The 15,630-nt window shown below is 40.5% G+C and overlaps 1 protein-coding gene across 3 annotated transcripts in view; it reads right to left on the reverse strand.

Annotated features, from left to right (window-relative positions):
• Positions 1 to 13,216, reverse strand: part of gsap (gamma-secretase activating protein) — a 33,442-nt gene extending 20,226 nt beyond the window's left edge. For all 3 annotated transcript variants that reach the window (XM_069709235.1, XM_069709234.1, XM_069709233.1), the window contains exons 1-22: positions 12,895 to 13,216; positions 11,604 to 11,674; positions 10,617 to 10,673; positions 10,401 to 10,470; positions 10,054 to 10,101; positions 9,857 to 9,945; positions 9,448 to 9,517; positions 9,258 to 9,307; positions 8,827 to 8,937; positions 8,681 to 8,737; positions 8,519 to 8,565; positions 8,267 to 8,352; positions 6,615 to 6,692; positions 6,429 to 6,515; positions 6,102 to 6,194; positions 5,709 to 5,874; positions 5,138 to 5,228; positions 3,028 to 3,097; positions 2,249 to 2,328; positions 1,920 to 2,000; positions 1,454 to 1,576; positions 1,214 to 1,266 (exon numbers count right to left, since the gene is read on the reverse strand). In XM_069709235.1, the coding sequence (XP_069565336.1) occupies positions 1,214 to 1,266; positions 1,454 to 1,576; positions 1,920 to 2,000; positions 2,249 to 2,328; positions 3,028 to 3,097; positions 5,138 to 5,228; positions 5,709 to 5,874; positions 6,102 to 6,194; positions 6,429 to 6,515; positions 6,615 to 6,692; positions 8,267 to 8,352; positions 8,519 to 8,565; positions 8,681 to 8,737; positions 8,827 to 8,937; positions 9,258 to 9,307; positions 9,448 to 9,517; positions 9,857 to 9,945; positions 10,054 to 10,101; positions 10,401 to 10,470; positions 10,617 to 10,673; positions 11,604 to 11,674; positions 12,895 to 12,982 (1,766 nt within the window). In that variant the 5' untranslated portion in view covers positions 12,983 to 13,216. The remainder of the gene's footprint in view (positions 1 to 1,213; positions 1,267 to 1,453; positions 1,577 to 1,919; positions 2,001 to 2,248; positions 2,329 to 3,027; positions 3,098 to 5,137; positions 5,229 to 5,708; positions 5,875 to 6,101; positions 6,195 to 6,428; positions 6,516 to 6,614; positions 6,693 to 8,266; positions 8,353 to 8,518; positions 8,566 to 8,680; positions 8,738 to 8,826; positions 8,938 to 9,257; positions 9,308 to 9,447; positions 9,518 to 9,856; positions 9,946 to 10,053; positions 10,102 to 10,400; positions 10,471 to 10,616; positions 10,674 to 11,603; positions 11,675 to 12,894) is intronic.
• Positions 13,217 to 15,630: the final 2,414 nt, after the last annotated feature.

Consider the following 15,630-nt stretch of genomic DNA (forward strand, 5'->3'; position numbering starts at 1 on the left):
AGTTAACTGGTAGCCGATGTGGGGATCTGAGAACAGCTACAATGGGATCAAATTAGCCTCTTTTGAGCATTCAGGCAGCGGTCTATAGGCCAGTGAGGAAGGTATCACAATACTCCCACCCACTAGAAATATATACAAGTATAGTTTTTCTGCATCTGCCGTACACAAGAAGCCTCTGTTGGTGACCTGATTCTGAAATATCGCGTCCCAATCAGTGTTGGCAGATTTCTTTCCTGGATAGAGCTTGTTGAGGAAAAAGAGGCTGGAAAAGAGCAGCATACTTCCTGCATAGCACAAACTACTTGTCCTCATTAACTGCAGGAATTTGTGGGACATCCAATTGTTTATGCCTTTTATGCATTCGGTCAGTGATTTGACACGGATGGAGTCTCCATGGGTCAAGTACAGGTATAACGGTGTGTCATCGGCATATTGACGGTAGCATTTTCGTAGTAACGGTGAGGCAGTGTGTACAAACTGAAGAGCAACTGAACTGCTGCACTGGTTGACTTGTTCCTGTTGTAGTTTACTTTAAGTCAATCCCACATGAACCACCCTGCTGCTTTTAAGACTCTATAGAGCACCAAATTTGCATTAATTTAGAAAACAAAATAGTCCCTGACAACTGTTTCTAAAAAACAAAACTATATAGGCTACTGTACTTAAGATGCACGGTTAAAGATTTCAAACTTGAGCTTTATGCCACAGAAGCTGTAGAGGTCAACAAGTATTGACTGGCAAAGCTTTATTGGTTTGGGTCTTTTCATGGAATTTCAAGACAAAAAGGAAAATACAGAATATCAGCTGTATCCTCAAAGGATTTCCAGTATTTTACAGTTTTCACTGCTGATGTTTCAGTAATCATGTGTGTTTTACAAGAATCTGAAGCAACTACAAATTAAAAATGTTCAAATTTTAGACGATTCCAAACCTGATTTTAACAACTAAAAATAGTTACCTTATCGGTTTTAGAAACTAGGGCACAGTGCTAAAAAGCACCATCCGTTTGACCTGCATCAAGATAGAACCGGTGGTGTTGCAGGCCTTCAGAGGTTTAAAACTTTGACCTTATAGCACCTCATTAGAGAAAACTATGCAATTTTTGCCAACGCTGGAACACAGTCCTGGAACAGGAGGGGAGGCATGGATGCACCTCTGCACTGTGTGTCTGCAGCAAATTTCTTAACAAAGCTCCACTGGGAGGCAGACCTACTTCTTTGTGTTCTCCATGTGATTCATGTGGCTGGAGGGTCTCCTCTCGGACCTCTGAAACAGGCAACACCATCATGTTAGGGTTGAAAATACGCTCCCATTGTTAGACAAAAACACACAGGTGTGCTGACAAGGACAAACAGTTTCTCCTCCCCCTCATTAGCATGTTCAAATAATAACCAGGCTTCTAATTTACCAGTGATGATACAGCGCTGATTTCTGTTCACAAAGGCACACTCACCAGTTTATCCCAGTCGGCCTGTATGTGTGACGTTCTGTATCTGGGGTTGGGAACTGCATCCAGATATTTTGTCCTCTCTGTGTTCCACTGCAGCTCTGACCAGAAACCCTGGAGACTCCTGGCCTGCACACACATGCACACGGAAACAAACGACAACACCAATGTGGCAACGCAAGGACAAAAAACAATTGGGGATAATTGAATCTGAATTGTGTAGAAGCTGAGAAAATATAAATAAAATCACAGTTTTATGTAGAAAGTCAATGGTTTTTTTTTTTTTTAATGTTTGGATGAAATTCACATTTGCCCAGACTGGTCTTTTTATGTAACACACACAATCTCGCCACTGAATCACTCCATTACACCATTATAAGGCCAAGTTTTATTAACTGAGTCTGGAAATACCCTTACGGGGAAAAACACGAGTCTCCCATGTTTTACCAAATGTTGAAAAATGTGTTGTTACCTTCCCTTTGAAGATGGATTCGATATGCAGCTCAGTGGTACACAACACGCCGGGGACCTCCAACAAACACGCTGCGACCTCCTACAACACAAAAACCGACCAAAGTGTGTGGCCCGGAGAAAAGAGTGGCATTGCGAGTGCGGCCTCCTCGGCATTCACATCGATACATGTACGCAGTTTGCCCGTTAACTTTAGATGCCTTTTGTGCGTGTGCAAATGTATGCATGAACGTGTGTGTGTGTGTGTGTGTGTGTGTGTGTGTGTGTGTGTGTGTGTGTGTGTGTGTGTGTGTGTGTGTGTGTGTGTGTGTGTGTGTGTGTGTGTGGTACCTTCTTATCGAATACAGAGGAGTAAGGCAGGACTTTATCCAAGTTGAGAGACTTCTCATAGCTGATCCTGTACAAAGAGGCTGTGTGAGAGAGAGACATACAAACATTGAGAGACTTTTATTTTCTCTCTTTTAAACATACACATGGAGAATTTTTGACGTAATTACAACATAAATGAGGCACTTGTGCTCATGTCCCGCCAGTACCATTATGATATATAATTTATTAGGTCGTCATTGTTGTTGTCTTCATATGCTGTATGGTAACAGCTGTGTTATGAACTCTGCAGCTTAAGAGTAAGTTTATTTAATTACTGATGCACCAATATAATGCAGATTGATGCAGCCAGGTGCTCCACTGTCTATGCAATCACCAACTCTCTGGGTGATATTTTCTTAAATATTAAATTATTAGCATGAACTGTTCTTTTTATTTCTTTTAAAAGAATGCCAAACAGACACGCTGGGACATGCAAATGTGTTGTGCATCGGCTATGACTTAACCATATTTGCACTGTTCTGTGCAAGCTGCGAGTCTCCAAGGCCCCAGAATAACAAAAACTATTACCTAACTCCACAGACCTGCGTGGGACGCCTGGCACAAGTCTGAGAGAGGCAATTTAACAGCCAAACAGAGTTGATGAAAGAATTCAGCTTTGTGTAGACAAGATGTAAGCAGTCAGGTAACCACAGGCAGAAAGAGAGCAGCCACACTCTAAAAGGAAGAAGAAGAAGAGATACTCAGGAGACTTGTGTCCCCTCGCTTCAGCTGCCACTGACCTAAAATGAACTCCTGGATCTGATCAAAGGATTCAAAGGTGTTCACGTTGTCACACAGCCACTCAATAATCTGGAGATAACGGAAACACACGGGAGAGAGGTGTTACAATGGTGGGGGTTCAGCGTTAGGCTAAAAGTGTACTGAATGTTCACAGCATTACATTTCCTTAGACTGAAGTCATTCTGAAGTTCTGATGTCCACATTATAAGGAAATGTAATGTCATTTTCACCCCTTAAAGGTACAGTTTGTGGAAATATTCGCTTTTCTGCAGAAAGTTAAGACTCTCTCATTTAACTTTTTTCAAGAAAGCTAATTGGCTGAGCATATTTTACAATAAAAATGGCAGACATTCATGGTCCCCAGAACGTAAATCTTTATGACCTTTACCTGACTTTTTATTTCGCACCATCATAAGGTCTTTTTATTTGTTTATGAGCAGATAACTGCAAGATTAAACATTCCCATCAGCCTCAGGTGTACTTTGTGTCAAGCACTAATTAGCAAATGCTAACAGACCAGACTATGACGATAAATAACCATCGGCTGCGTACCACATGAAATACTTCTGTTAGTACACTAACAAATAGTGCTTTTACATATTGGTACTCTTCCATGTGTAGTACTTGAATGTTGATAGGGTAGTGTAGTCTCAGACCACACACTGCCGCTCTTCATTTCCTTGAAATGACTGTAACATTTCAATGCATCACCTGCCAACATATCTGCCGGCTTTCATTATTTTACCCAGAATTGAATGTGTTTTTGTGCCCTCTGTTTTACACATTTATAAAACAGACCGATGGCTTTTATCCAACAGCAGTATGGTGGTACTTTGAATTTACATCCGTGGTCCTTCTTTTCTGCTACATAGCCAAGGTTGAGTTTGAAAAGCGTCCGGCGTTTCAGACCAAATTTTTGGATCATTTAGAGTGCATCATCCAGGTGCTTATAGTCCACTGCACGTTTCCATACTTGACAGTGTGGACGCACTTATGCACTCAAAACAGTGAGTGTCAGTATGTAAGTATGCCATTTGGAACACAGCAATCCTCATGTTGGCATGCTGATGTTAGCTGGTCACTATAGTCACAGTGCATCAAAGTGGAAACCCATTTTCTGATGACAGTATTTCTGCTCTTTGAAGAAATACGTCTTTGACACAAGTCAGAAACATTAAACGAAACAACAATCATTACACGGAGTGCAAGAAATTAATCTGTGTCACATTGTCTCATTGTGGATAAAGTTACAAAACTCTGTGAAGAAAGGAACAAATTTGAAGAAGCAATCATCCTCATTAAATCCATTACACTGGTGCTGCTGGCACCTTTAACAGAGTCTACAAAAAAAACACAAAAGTTATGTGTGGTGTCCAATTTCCCAGCGCTAGCTGCACTAATGAAGCTGGTGACTCATTTAACCTCTAAAGAAAGAATTTCATAAAATCTATCAGAGCAGCAGGATGTCCCTTTATTTAGGTGTGATACTAATAGAGTCTGAGTTATAGTCAGCACTGTGCTCAAACAAAGAATCTATCCCTCCTGTTCTGTCTTTGTTTGACTCGGTTTGATCTGTCTTCTGTCCTCCTCTGTTTTATTACAGCATCCTTTCTCTCTTTCTGTTCTTCCCTTTACCTGCTCGCTTCCAACTCAAGGTTGACACCTACCGCATTTACACAGAAGTGCAAAAAAGGCTGCAATTTCTGCCTTTATCTGCTCGTTTCTCTTTAGCTGTGCATCCATTCTCCTTTAGGGAAAGTGCTTGATGTGAGTGTTTACTATGGGATATAAATAGCTGCATTCTCTGACAGATTTTTTTTTTTGCTTCTTTTTTTTTTTTGTTGCCATCTCTTCTGTTCTCTCTAGAGCTTATTGAGCTTGTCTCTTCATTTAAAACCCAATGAATATGTTTCCTTGATTTTAAGTAATTATATTGTTTTGTGGGAAAATACATAGCTGGACTTAAGTATGTGTTCTGTGGTGGTGCGTTATGTCTTATTTGAAAGAAGAAAAAAAAAAAGACAGAAAATAACTTTTCTGTCTCAGTAAATTTGCTTTAAAGGTCAACATTTCTGTCCACAAACTCCAATATTCTGCCTGCATCTGCACCTTCATCTCCAGATTTGGGTCATTTCCCATGTAAACCAGCAAGCAGTGGAGGGCGGCCAGGCGCTGAGGGTCACTCTTACTGCTGGGACATCTTGAACGGAGATGAAATGCGACAAATTTACTTGTATACAATAGAAGCATATACAAACAGAGAAACAGAGGCAGATGCACAGGCAGATAGCCAACAATCAGGTCCAATATTATGGTCTATGTGCTGTTTTAAAAAAGTGGATTTAAGCTGAATGAATAGAATGAAAAATTGTTCAGGAAACAAATAGAGAAAAGAGCCGGTGCTGCATTTTTATCGCGCTAGATGGTTCAATTTGAGGTTTCTGCTGGCAAAGATTCAAGTTAAAGCAAAACTCATTTCAGAAAGTCTCTGCAGGTGCACGCACACACAAAAATAACTTTCCAAAACTTTCCTTTTCCACTTGTCTGCCTCCTGCCTACTTGCAGTATATTCTCCTGTGCTTTCAAGATCTGCATCTATATATATCACCTAAATAATAACCCCCCATACGCACACATATAGGTCCCTCATTTCCACAGAAAAGTTTTGAATCACGCTCACCTGGAACTGGTGTCTGATTGCAGTATCTGCAGCAGGAAGGCAGGGTTCAGCTCGGCGGTGTGGATTCTCCCGCTGACCAGGTCCAACAGACGACCACTGGGGTCTTCCTCTGTTTGTAGGACTGTAATGTTACCTGACTCCTGCAGGCCCAAGTTCACGTCCTGACCTGAGTGATGTTGAGAAAAACAAAGAATAAGACACAGAAGCATACTAAAATCGGATTCTTATCACTTTCTCTGTCTGACAGCCTTGATAGCTCTACATGTATCCATGTTTTAAAGGCCGTATCAGGGGGGAAAAAAAACAGGCAAGTACTGTAGCTGAGAGAAGCGGAGGGCCAACTTCTTGGCAGCCATCACTCAGCTCAGATTTATTCAAAAACTTTTGTCTTACCGGAGAGGAAGAGGGAATGACAGAGCATCTCCTGCTGCCTGGTGTTGATACAGTGGAGGAAATAACCCTGCAGATACACCAGGATGTAGTAACCTACATACAGAGGAAACACAGCATCACTGCCAACGTACAGCACACTATGTGTTAGTATGCTTAATACACACCAGGCATTTGCAAGGCTCAATGAGGAGGCACACATGAATTTGTATTTGTGTTTTTGTTTTGAATGCAAAACCAGGAAAAGCATGTTTGACTGTCAAAGTCGTGCACTTGGCTGAATTTAGGACCCTGATATGTGTGAATTAAAATTTCTGTGTGTGCGACGACCTGTAGGGATGAAGAGCGGATGGAGCGGCGGGGCTCTCTGCGGCGACTCATCGCTGCCCAGAGTTACTCTGAACTTCTTGCTGCAGTCTGCAGGAAGTGAGAATAATTTGTTACCATGCACTCAAGGTCGAAGCAGTTTCCAGTGAAAGAGGCAGCAATAGATCGAGGTAGTTAACACACACACACCTTTGTGAACTAGAACCAGAGTGTAGATCAGCTCCTGCTCGTCTTTAACAGGTTGGCTGTAGCACACACACATACTTCCTGAAAGTAAACATAGCTTTTAGATGTTAAATCATGTTAATCTATGAAAATATTCATAATAATCAGTGAGTAAATAAGTCAGTTTTGACATGCTCTCATGCAACACCCTCGCTCATATTAATACCTAACACTAATACGAGTTTTCATAGGTCAAGCAACCGGTAATTAGGGGTGAATTATTTGGATGCTGTATTTAAAGCTATCAACAAATGAATGAGTAAATCAAAAAGTACTTATAAAGATTACTCATATCTTGTCAGAGGTCAAACTTTTCATCTTTTGATATTGTCATAAAATCATTTAACCAGTTGTATTTTTGAAAACTGTGATTCCAACATGCAATACTTCTAATGGACAAAAAATGATCCTGGATTCCATATTTTATTGGAGATAAAGTTTTAGCTGAATTTCAGGAGCAGGACCACGCCTCAACCACTCCCCCATTTCCGGCCACACTCCTATAAATGTCCACCCACTCTAAACCTCGGCCCGTTCACGTTTTCTGCATCCCACCCTCCCTCCCTCTTGTTAAACCGTTTCACTTATGGTTATCATGTTTCATAGCCTTTATCCTTCCGTCCCACATGGAGATCTCGGGGATCTGCAAGGCCCGGGAGCCGCAGTGGATCCTCGACTAAGCCTTCCCCCAAACCGCGAAACTCTCACCCCGGCTTAATCTCCCCCAATCAATGAAGGTTCGCCCCCAGCCGAGGCGGGGTCCTAGCTAGTGAAATAATAGTTTTGCAAAGTCTTCTCCTTGGCCGCCAATCGGGGGCTTCTAGGGCTTAAAAGGTTAAGTCGTTCTATACATCACAAAGTGTAACAACTCCAAACAACACAAAGAAATGTTTCACACTTAAAATAGTTGAGTATGAAAAAAAAGGCTTAACGTGCACTAGATGTTTACAGTCTTTAGATTACTGCCTTAATTAATGTTACTGGATGGAAGTCAGCACTGGAAAGTAAATTCTGATTGATTTACATGCTGCTCGAGGCACATGTTACTCTTGTATCACACTCTCTGTATTTAATGAGTTGGGCGAACCGCACAGGAAACAGCCAGCAGATAGACCAGGGAAAGTGGAATCAGCCAGAACAGACAGGGAGAACAAAGGGAGAAGAGAGAGGATGATGATGACAGAAACAACTGTATAAATTACAATTGTTTTTGAAGACACCTCTTAGCCTTGAGAAGGTTTGAAGGACAGATTATACAATCATGAAGCCCTGATGTTCATTGGTCAGAACCTTATTTTGAAATTATTGTCTCTGAGAATCTTAGATCATCACTGAGATTGTGGATTACAAAACACCTTCAGGCATGATTTTCTGCACCATGGTTGTAACAATTACAACCCACGCATACCCTGTTTTATTGTGAATATAATCAAATATCTTGTTGTATCATTAAGTCCTGCAGATTAGGACGTGAGCTGTGACTTACTTTCTTCGTTTCCCAAAGACAGAAACAAAACACACAAAATGTATAGTTAGTCATGCATGACTGTTGAGGGAATATGTGTGTGAATATTCATGCGGCGATGAGCGTGTCTGCAGGTGCGTGAGTGTGTTACCTATTCTGTTTGTGAACACTTGCATCCTCACGAGCTCCTGCTCTGGTCGTTCAATGTGAAAATGGTCGAAACCCAGATTTGCAAACCTGTTGACCAGTCAAACAGAAACAAATAAAATCCCAGCGCACAGTGACAGGTGATGACGGTATACATATATTATAATGTACTACTAGTGGTTGCCTTAGGTAGGTAGGTAGGTAGGTAGGTATATACTTTATTAATCCCCGAGGGGAATTTTTTTCAAATTTTTACCTGACTGTGTGGAAAGGATTAGCAGGCAACTCTAAGAGGAGCTCCAACTGTTGGGCAGTTACAGGAAGTAAGAGAAGGAAGGGAGTTTTTGCAAAGAGAAAGCATGAATACCAGAAAATACAACACCGTAAATTGTGACTATAACACGTGGAGATGACGTACCACAGTTTCACAGTTATGGTTTGGGTAGAACTGAACACACCGCAGCAGGAACTTGTCCTGTGAAGAACACATAATATGCATGTTGAGTTATTTGTATCAATGAATGTAAATCAATGCAGTGCTCAGGTCCGTGCGTTTGTGTTCACCTTGTCTGTGAGATAGTAGAGTCTCTGTTCGTGTCCGTCCCACTGGACCCAGCAGAAATCTTCCACTACTCTCTCAGTCATTCTGGACAATCGCTCAGGATTCGCCATCACCTGGTTCGCACAAACGCATCCATATTCAGCTCGGCAGACTCTCTGAATTCTTAATGCACGGCTCCCCAGGAGGATAACGCACACACAGTGTAGTTTATGGCTGGAAAATGAGGTCGAAACAATATATTCTTTGCCCTGGGTTATGCAAATACATTCTGACTGTTTTACTTTTTAATTACTAGATCTGGGCTCTCTTGGAAAGAATTTATGCCTCTGCAAACCTGCGCAGAAACTACCAGCCACAAATTCCTGCATGCAATTAAAGCTTCGCCACTTATTTCATAAAAGAGCTGGCTGAAATGAGCGATGTGTTAACGTACCACTCTGTAGCCCTCCTGTTTGGTCAAGAGCACATGGTATAGATCCACATCTGGAACACACAGAAGTTTGATGTAATGTTTCTCAAGAGATAATTTTGCTTCCTCTACAAATGGACTAATTTTTATGGTTTATTTTGTGGCAGATTAATAAATACACACAAACAAAAAGTTAAAGGACACAACAACTCACATCCATCTTCAGTGAGCAACAGCAGATGGCTATCCAGCACTGATCTCCTGTCATTTTCCTCATGGAGGAACTACAAAAAGGTACAGACAAACAAAATGAGGCATTTAGAACATTTATCAGATGAAGAAATCAATTTGCTCATTTTCATATTTTTAATGCAGTCCTCAAACAAACTTTGAGCACACACTAATAGCAGAGACATTTGTAATATCACTCTGTTGATAAAAAAAAAAAAATACTGAGAAAGAGAAGTAGAAAAATAGATGCAGTCACTAAAATAAATGGATAAAATCGCAGCTGGAGACCAGTAGACTTTCAACAAAATGCTCCATAACTGCAATGTCAGCTCGTTGTTGCAGTAAAACCTGAATGAAAGGGGCTAAAACACGCACACACACATCCACTCTACCTGCACTTTGACTCTGCAGTCCACTGCCTTGAGGACTTTAGTGTTGTTGATGGGATGGATCTCAATCAGGAGAGTGAGACACTTTGATACTACAAAGACAGACAGGCTGGAGTTATGATTATTACCAAGACTGGAGTTACTGTATGAAAATGTTGGCGCTGTAAATGAAGCAGAAAGAAAAAGATTTTGGGCGTTACTGGGTTTGAGGCGTCCCTCTCCTCGGGTGTTTTGTGCCAAACTGACAGCTGAGAGGGGGAAATGTGAAGGTGAGGTGTCATGTGACGGAATTTACATATCCACACACATATAAAATCACTCTTCTTTAACTATAAATTGGCGCCACTACAATAAATAATCAGCACCCAAACTGCATCCCTAGTCTTGTACTTGTGTGTCCCTGTGTTGCGAGATCATAATGCAATACGCAACCCCTGAGCTCCTCTCTAGACGCAGACAATTAGGACTTCATTTGGGGTCAAAAACACAGCATTGGTAATAAGGTCTGTTGCTGATAACTCATTATCTGCACATTCCAGAGGCTCACCTAACAGCGTCTCCTCCTTGTTCAGGGAACAGCTGCTGACACACACCTGCTTGTCAAATGTGTACAGGAGCTGTTGGGGGGGGGGGAAATACACATACACACACACACACGCACACACACACACACACACACACACACAGGTGCATGGGAATGAGCCATGCACAAGCACACACAAAAGACAACCTGTACCATCGAAGGGAAGGAGACACACGCTACCTTGTTCTGTTTGGTGTCGGAGTCATATTTCCCGATCCTGGTGGTACCTGTTGCTCCCTGTCAGGATAAAACAGAACAATCAGGTCGTGTGTCGTCACGTCAATCAAACTACTGAGGTGGATAATCCTAATCTGTTTTAAACGAGTGGACATACATTCCCACTGCTGTCTCCCACCACATCGATATGTGTGGAACGGCACACTTGACCTGTTTATCACCTCAGCTGGCTTTTCCTGATTATCCCGACTCACTTCAAAACCAGCGATTCTCCAGTATTTTTTGGGGGGGTCTAAAGATTTAAAAATAAAAGGAAATCTAATCTGAAACCCAAGGCGTAGCCAGGCATGCATAAAATTGTCAAAAAAGAATAGATTGTTTACCCCCTTTGCAGGCTTGCACACTGTCTTTAACCTCCTAAACCCACATGCTCTTCGGAGGGTCTGTCATTAAAAATGTATGTTGTGCAGAGGAGCCCTGCTCGACACAGAATTCCATTTTAAAACCTAAGAAGGAGCTCAAGGTTTCCAAAAATAGTAAATGTGTCGAGCTGAATTATAGAGAAATAAAACGAATACAGGACTTTTCATTTGATAGTCCTCATTTGTAGATGAATGGCAGGGACGTTAGTCAACGGCAGGTGGTATTTGAATATTTCACTTGCCATTGTTTGGGTGACAGACTGCGACAAGCACATAAGAGCCACTTAAGAGGAATGGCAAGCAAACATGTTATTCTATACGGATGAAATGACAAATATGAAGATTATTTTGTGTGTTACCCTCATGTAAATGTATTCTATCCCTGAAATTAAACATATATCTGGTGATTTCATATTCCCTGGATAAAGTGCTACAAAGCACACAGCATGACAGTGAAAAAAAGGGAAATTAAACCCATTTGCATCACAACTACGACCGATTAAAATGGATTAGGATCATCACACTTAATGAGTATATTCAATATGAGGTGCGTTCACTGTGGATTTACCTTCCAGGAGTAAAGGACGACCCCATCTCTCTCAATGTTCAGGATACGAGTGTCCACTGCTTCCGAGTACTCTGCAGGCGCAGCATCATTATTGTAAACACAAAGAGTGTATCACCTCCAAACCACAGTGTGCGTAACCTGACAAGCTTGTAATGCCCCCACCGCTGCTCACCTTGTACATACTAAACATGATGCTAAATCAGGCCACTGTGTAATAAGTTGTTATTCACTCGATAGCAAGTGCTCAGATGTGAAGGAGAATAATGTCAGGACAAATATGTTATGTGATGTTATGAGACATTATGAGATGTTGGGTACAGTTGAAATGTGAGTTAATTTGTTCTTAGTAGATTTATGTTTGCGGTATTTGACGTCTGCGTTACGTATGTTAAGTTAGAATGGTAGTAATGATGAGTACATTATGTTGGTTCCCCTTTAGTACCATGTAGATGGATATTTACTCCTTTTACAGCAAATTCATGATATGGCAATACATGATACATGTTTTCTGTTTAGATGTCAAACCAGCATAGATTGATGCCGGCCTACTACCTGTTTATACCTACAATAAATCTAACTGAAGAGAAATCTTCTGGTATCTCCACACCCGTAGTTTTAATCATAGTACCTGGTAATAAGCATGGACCCCATATATACAGTCCTTACTGAAGGGATATTTTACATTTACAGTAAAAGTGGCATACATAGTTATTATAACTTATGGTTAAATTGTAAACATTTCTCTGTTGAGATGCTGTATGATACTTGACAGTCTTGCTATATTATTTGGTCCTGCACAATGTCTAAAGTCAATATATTTTCTCCCCTTTAAATGCAAGAATTGTGAGAGCAAGTCCATCTATTTCAGGGTATTTAAAAAAAAAATGATACTGTTCTCTATCTATATATGGAGTTTATTTTTTTATTTGAAATGCTGCTCCATTTTTCGGACGTGCCTAAGATCTTTTGGCCAGGCATGAATGTTTATTTTCTTTCTTGGAACAGTGTTAAAGGTAAATGTGAGTGATTATATAGCGCCATCTGGTGTTCGATATGTAAAGAATAATTAAAATCACAACAGTTTTTGGTTTATCTTCAGTTAAAGCTGACGGACGGTGATTTTTTTTATCAACAACTGTGCAATTTTAAACTAAACACAGTAACAATAATAATAATAATAATTAAAAAGGAGAGAAAGACTTCACTTGAATGTGATACCAGCTTATTATTCAGTTATAAAAACCTGGCCTGACACGGGACAGACGCTGGCTGTGAACACCTGACGTCTCACCTTTCACTCTGCAGACCGACGCCTCCTTCCTGAGGATATCAGACACCACTTCTCTGTGCAGGTCAAACGTTGGCTTCAACTTCAGCATGTTTAGTGTTCCTCTGTTTCCAGGTTAAAATCCCACCTTTGAAAATCCTCCGCAGTGTGTTTCCTTGGGAAGAGGCGGCACCTTAGAGCTGCTGTCTGTACAGGCTTGACATCATGTGACCTAAAATGGCATGACAACTGTGGCCACATGCAGAAGTGAAAGCGGTTGAGCATCTAGGTACATATCAGTTTTAACTTCGGAAACTTTTGGGTTTTTTTTGTATTGACATGCGGAAATGTCACGCTGCTATCTCGGAGTTAGCTCCTCCCTCCTCCGGGATCACGCTGCCGGGAGAATCGCTGCGATAGGCCGAGGGAAGCGTCCGTCCAGCGGGGTGGAATCTCTCACTCCCCCGAAGGGGGCTGCCGTACTCGGACTGACCTCCCAGTGATGTGTCATAGTTGGTACAACAAACCTAGTAATGTAAAGGTAATGTGCCAACTGTTGGCTGTAAGTAGTGAGCCATAGTTATTTAAAACAACAAAAACAAAACAAAAACGTTTTTTTTCGTGTATTTCCCCCTCGACATCACGATAATAAACTAATTGATATGATTAATAGTAGAAAGACAAAAGCTTTACTCCAAAAAAGAAAAAAAAGAAGCAACATAGCAAAATGTGTAATAACACTTTGAGCAGTGGTGGAAGAAGTGGCCTATTTAGGTCCTTTACCTTTACTTAGGCTACTGTAAAAATACTCCACTACATAAGTTAAAATCAGAACATTAGGTAAAAGTAGGCTATAGTAGAATTATAAGAACAATGTACATAAAGTATTAAAAGTAAATGCCCACACAATGCAGTAAAATGCTCCCTATATATTATGAAGTTGGATTAAAATGACTGTTGAATGAATGTGCATTGTACTGTTGTAGTTGTCTAAGCGTGTGCTTGTTTGAACTATTTTATGCACCGTTGGTTTGTTTACTCTATAGTAACGCATCATTTTCGATAAAATGATCAAATTTGGAGATGCTTGGTTTTCACTGGACAGAAAGGGTATGAAAAACTGTAATTAGTAGCTCAAGCTGCAGCCAAATGTAGTGGGTTAAAAAGTAGTAAATCTGAGATTTAGTGGCGTTGAAGTATAAAGTTGCATATAACGAAGTAACGTACAAATACCTCAAATTTGTACTGAAGTACAGTAGAATAATCGTGCTATTGTTACATTGCATCACTGGTGCTGAACATAATGCAGACGAAAGAAATAGTCGATAAATCCATCACTGAAAACAGACTTCCAGGGATCTTGTGCCATGAAGTAGGAAGAGTGAATTTGATTTATTGGTGCTTCTCAAAGACACCTCCTCAAACAAGGAAAGTAGGGTAGGGCACCAACTCAAGCACCTCAGTTACATTACAGAGACTTTAAAAACTGCTGCACAGTCTCTTTTTTTTAATGTATTTATGTTCCCTTTCCTATCCAGAATGAACCTTGGACACTGGTTGGATTGAGTGCAGAACTGATGACAGGAGGAAATAAAACTGGAAGGTTGCCAAGCGATATCAGCAGAATAAAGTTGTAGAAAAAAACCCACCAAACTCTGAAGTGTAAGTTCACTTTCTAAAATCCAGGAATCTGATGCAAGATGCAGCTAAATACTGAAAATTTCTAACATGCCAAAATATTGAAAAACATGACATATTGGGCACTTTAGCACTAGTTTCAGCTTCCTTAGGCTTTTTACCAAGCCAGCTTTGAAATCAAGATAGTTTGTATTTGGCTGAGATTCCTTCAGAGGTACTTTCCGTCAGCGTTTTATCCTTTTTAATGTGTTATAAGATACACTGTACTTTTTTTTTTTTTCCATTTACAATGCTGAACAAGTCTGAACAAATTAGCTGAATATTAATCTAAATACTTTTATATGTAAGTATCAGTGAGGATTGGGCATCTGCCACACAATGTCTTTGTGAATGCTTAATGTAAGGTTGTTAAATATGACGTTATTGTATGAGTTTCCTTCAGGCAGAGCTCATGAAGGACTGTGTGTACTCCATGCAAGAAACCAGTGATGAACGCTTCTTCCACTCTGCTCATTTTCTCATTTTCGTATTGGTCCATGGACTTTAGCAACATCAGTCAGCAATAGCCAGAGGTCTAAATCAAAAAAATATATCCGTAGGTATGATGGACCATTGTTATATTATTACATATTATTCAAGTGTGACTTGAATTCCATATTTTTTTTTGCAGTAACTTAAATAATGTCACGTTGTAAATATAAGTACAAACGCATGTACTGATGTCGTAACAGCGTTTGATGACCAACTCTCTGCTGCCACCTGCTGAGCTGAAAAACTGCACAGAAGAGTAGTTCACGTCTTTTCACGAAGAGGGTAATGAAGCGCTGAGCTCCCACTCTTATACTAATAGTAAAAACCTGAAACCTGAGAATGTTTTATTTAATGGGGCTGTAAAATCATGAGCAGGGGCGGTCTCTGACCCTTTCAGGAATCCTTTCGTGCACACTATATTTAAAGGAAACTGCCGGTGGTCTCTGCAACACTGCTTGCAGCAGAAAGTAATCTTTCAAAGTTAGCGTAATGAGGATTTTGTGAGTTTCAAATGTGTGTCATGATTAAACTATTTGGTAGATATCATTAGTTAAACTTTATATACAGTACATTGAAAATAACCGCTTAAAT

Source organism: Brachyistius frenatus, unplaced genomic scaffold, assembly GCF_029030835.1.
Source record: "Brachyistius frenatus isolate BFR_SWC_R1_liver_20210118 unplaced genomic scaffold, ASM2903083v1 Contig_81, whole genome shotgun sequence".
Taxonomy (NCBI): Eukaryota; Metazoa; Chordata; class Actinopteri; family Embiotocidae; genus Brachyistius; species Brachyistius frenatus.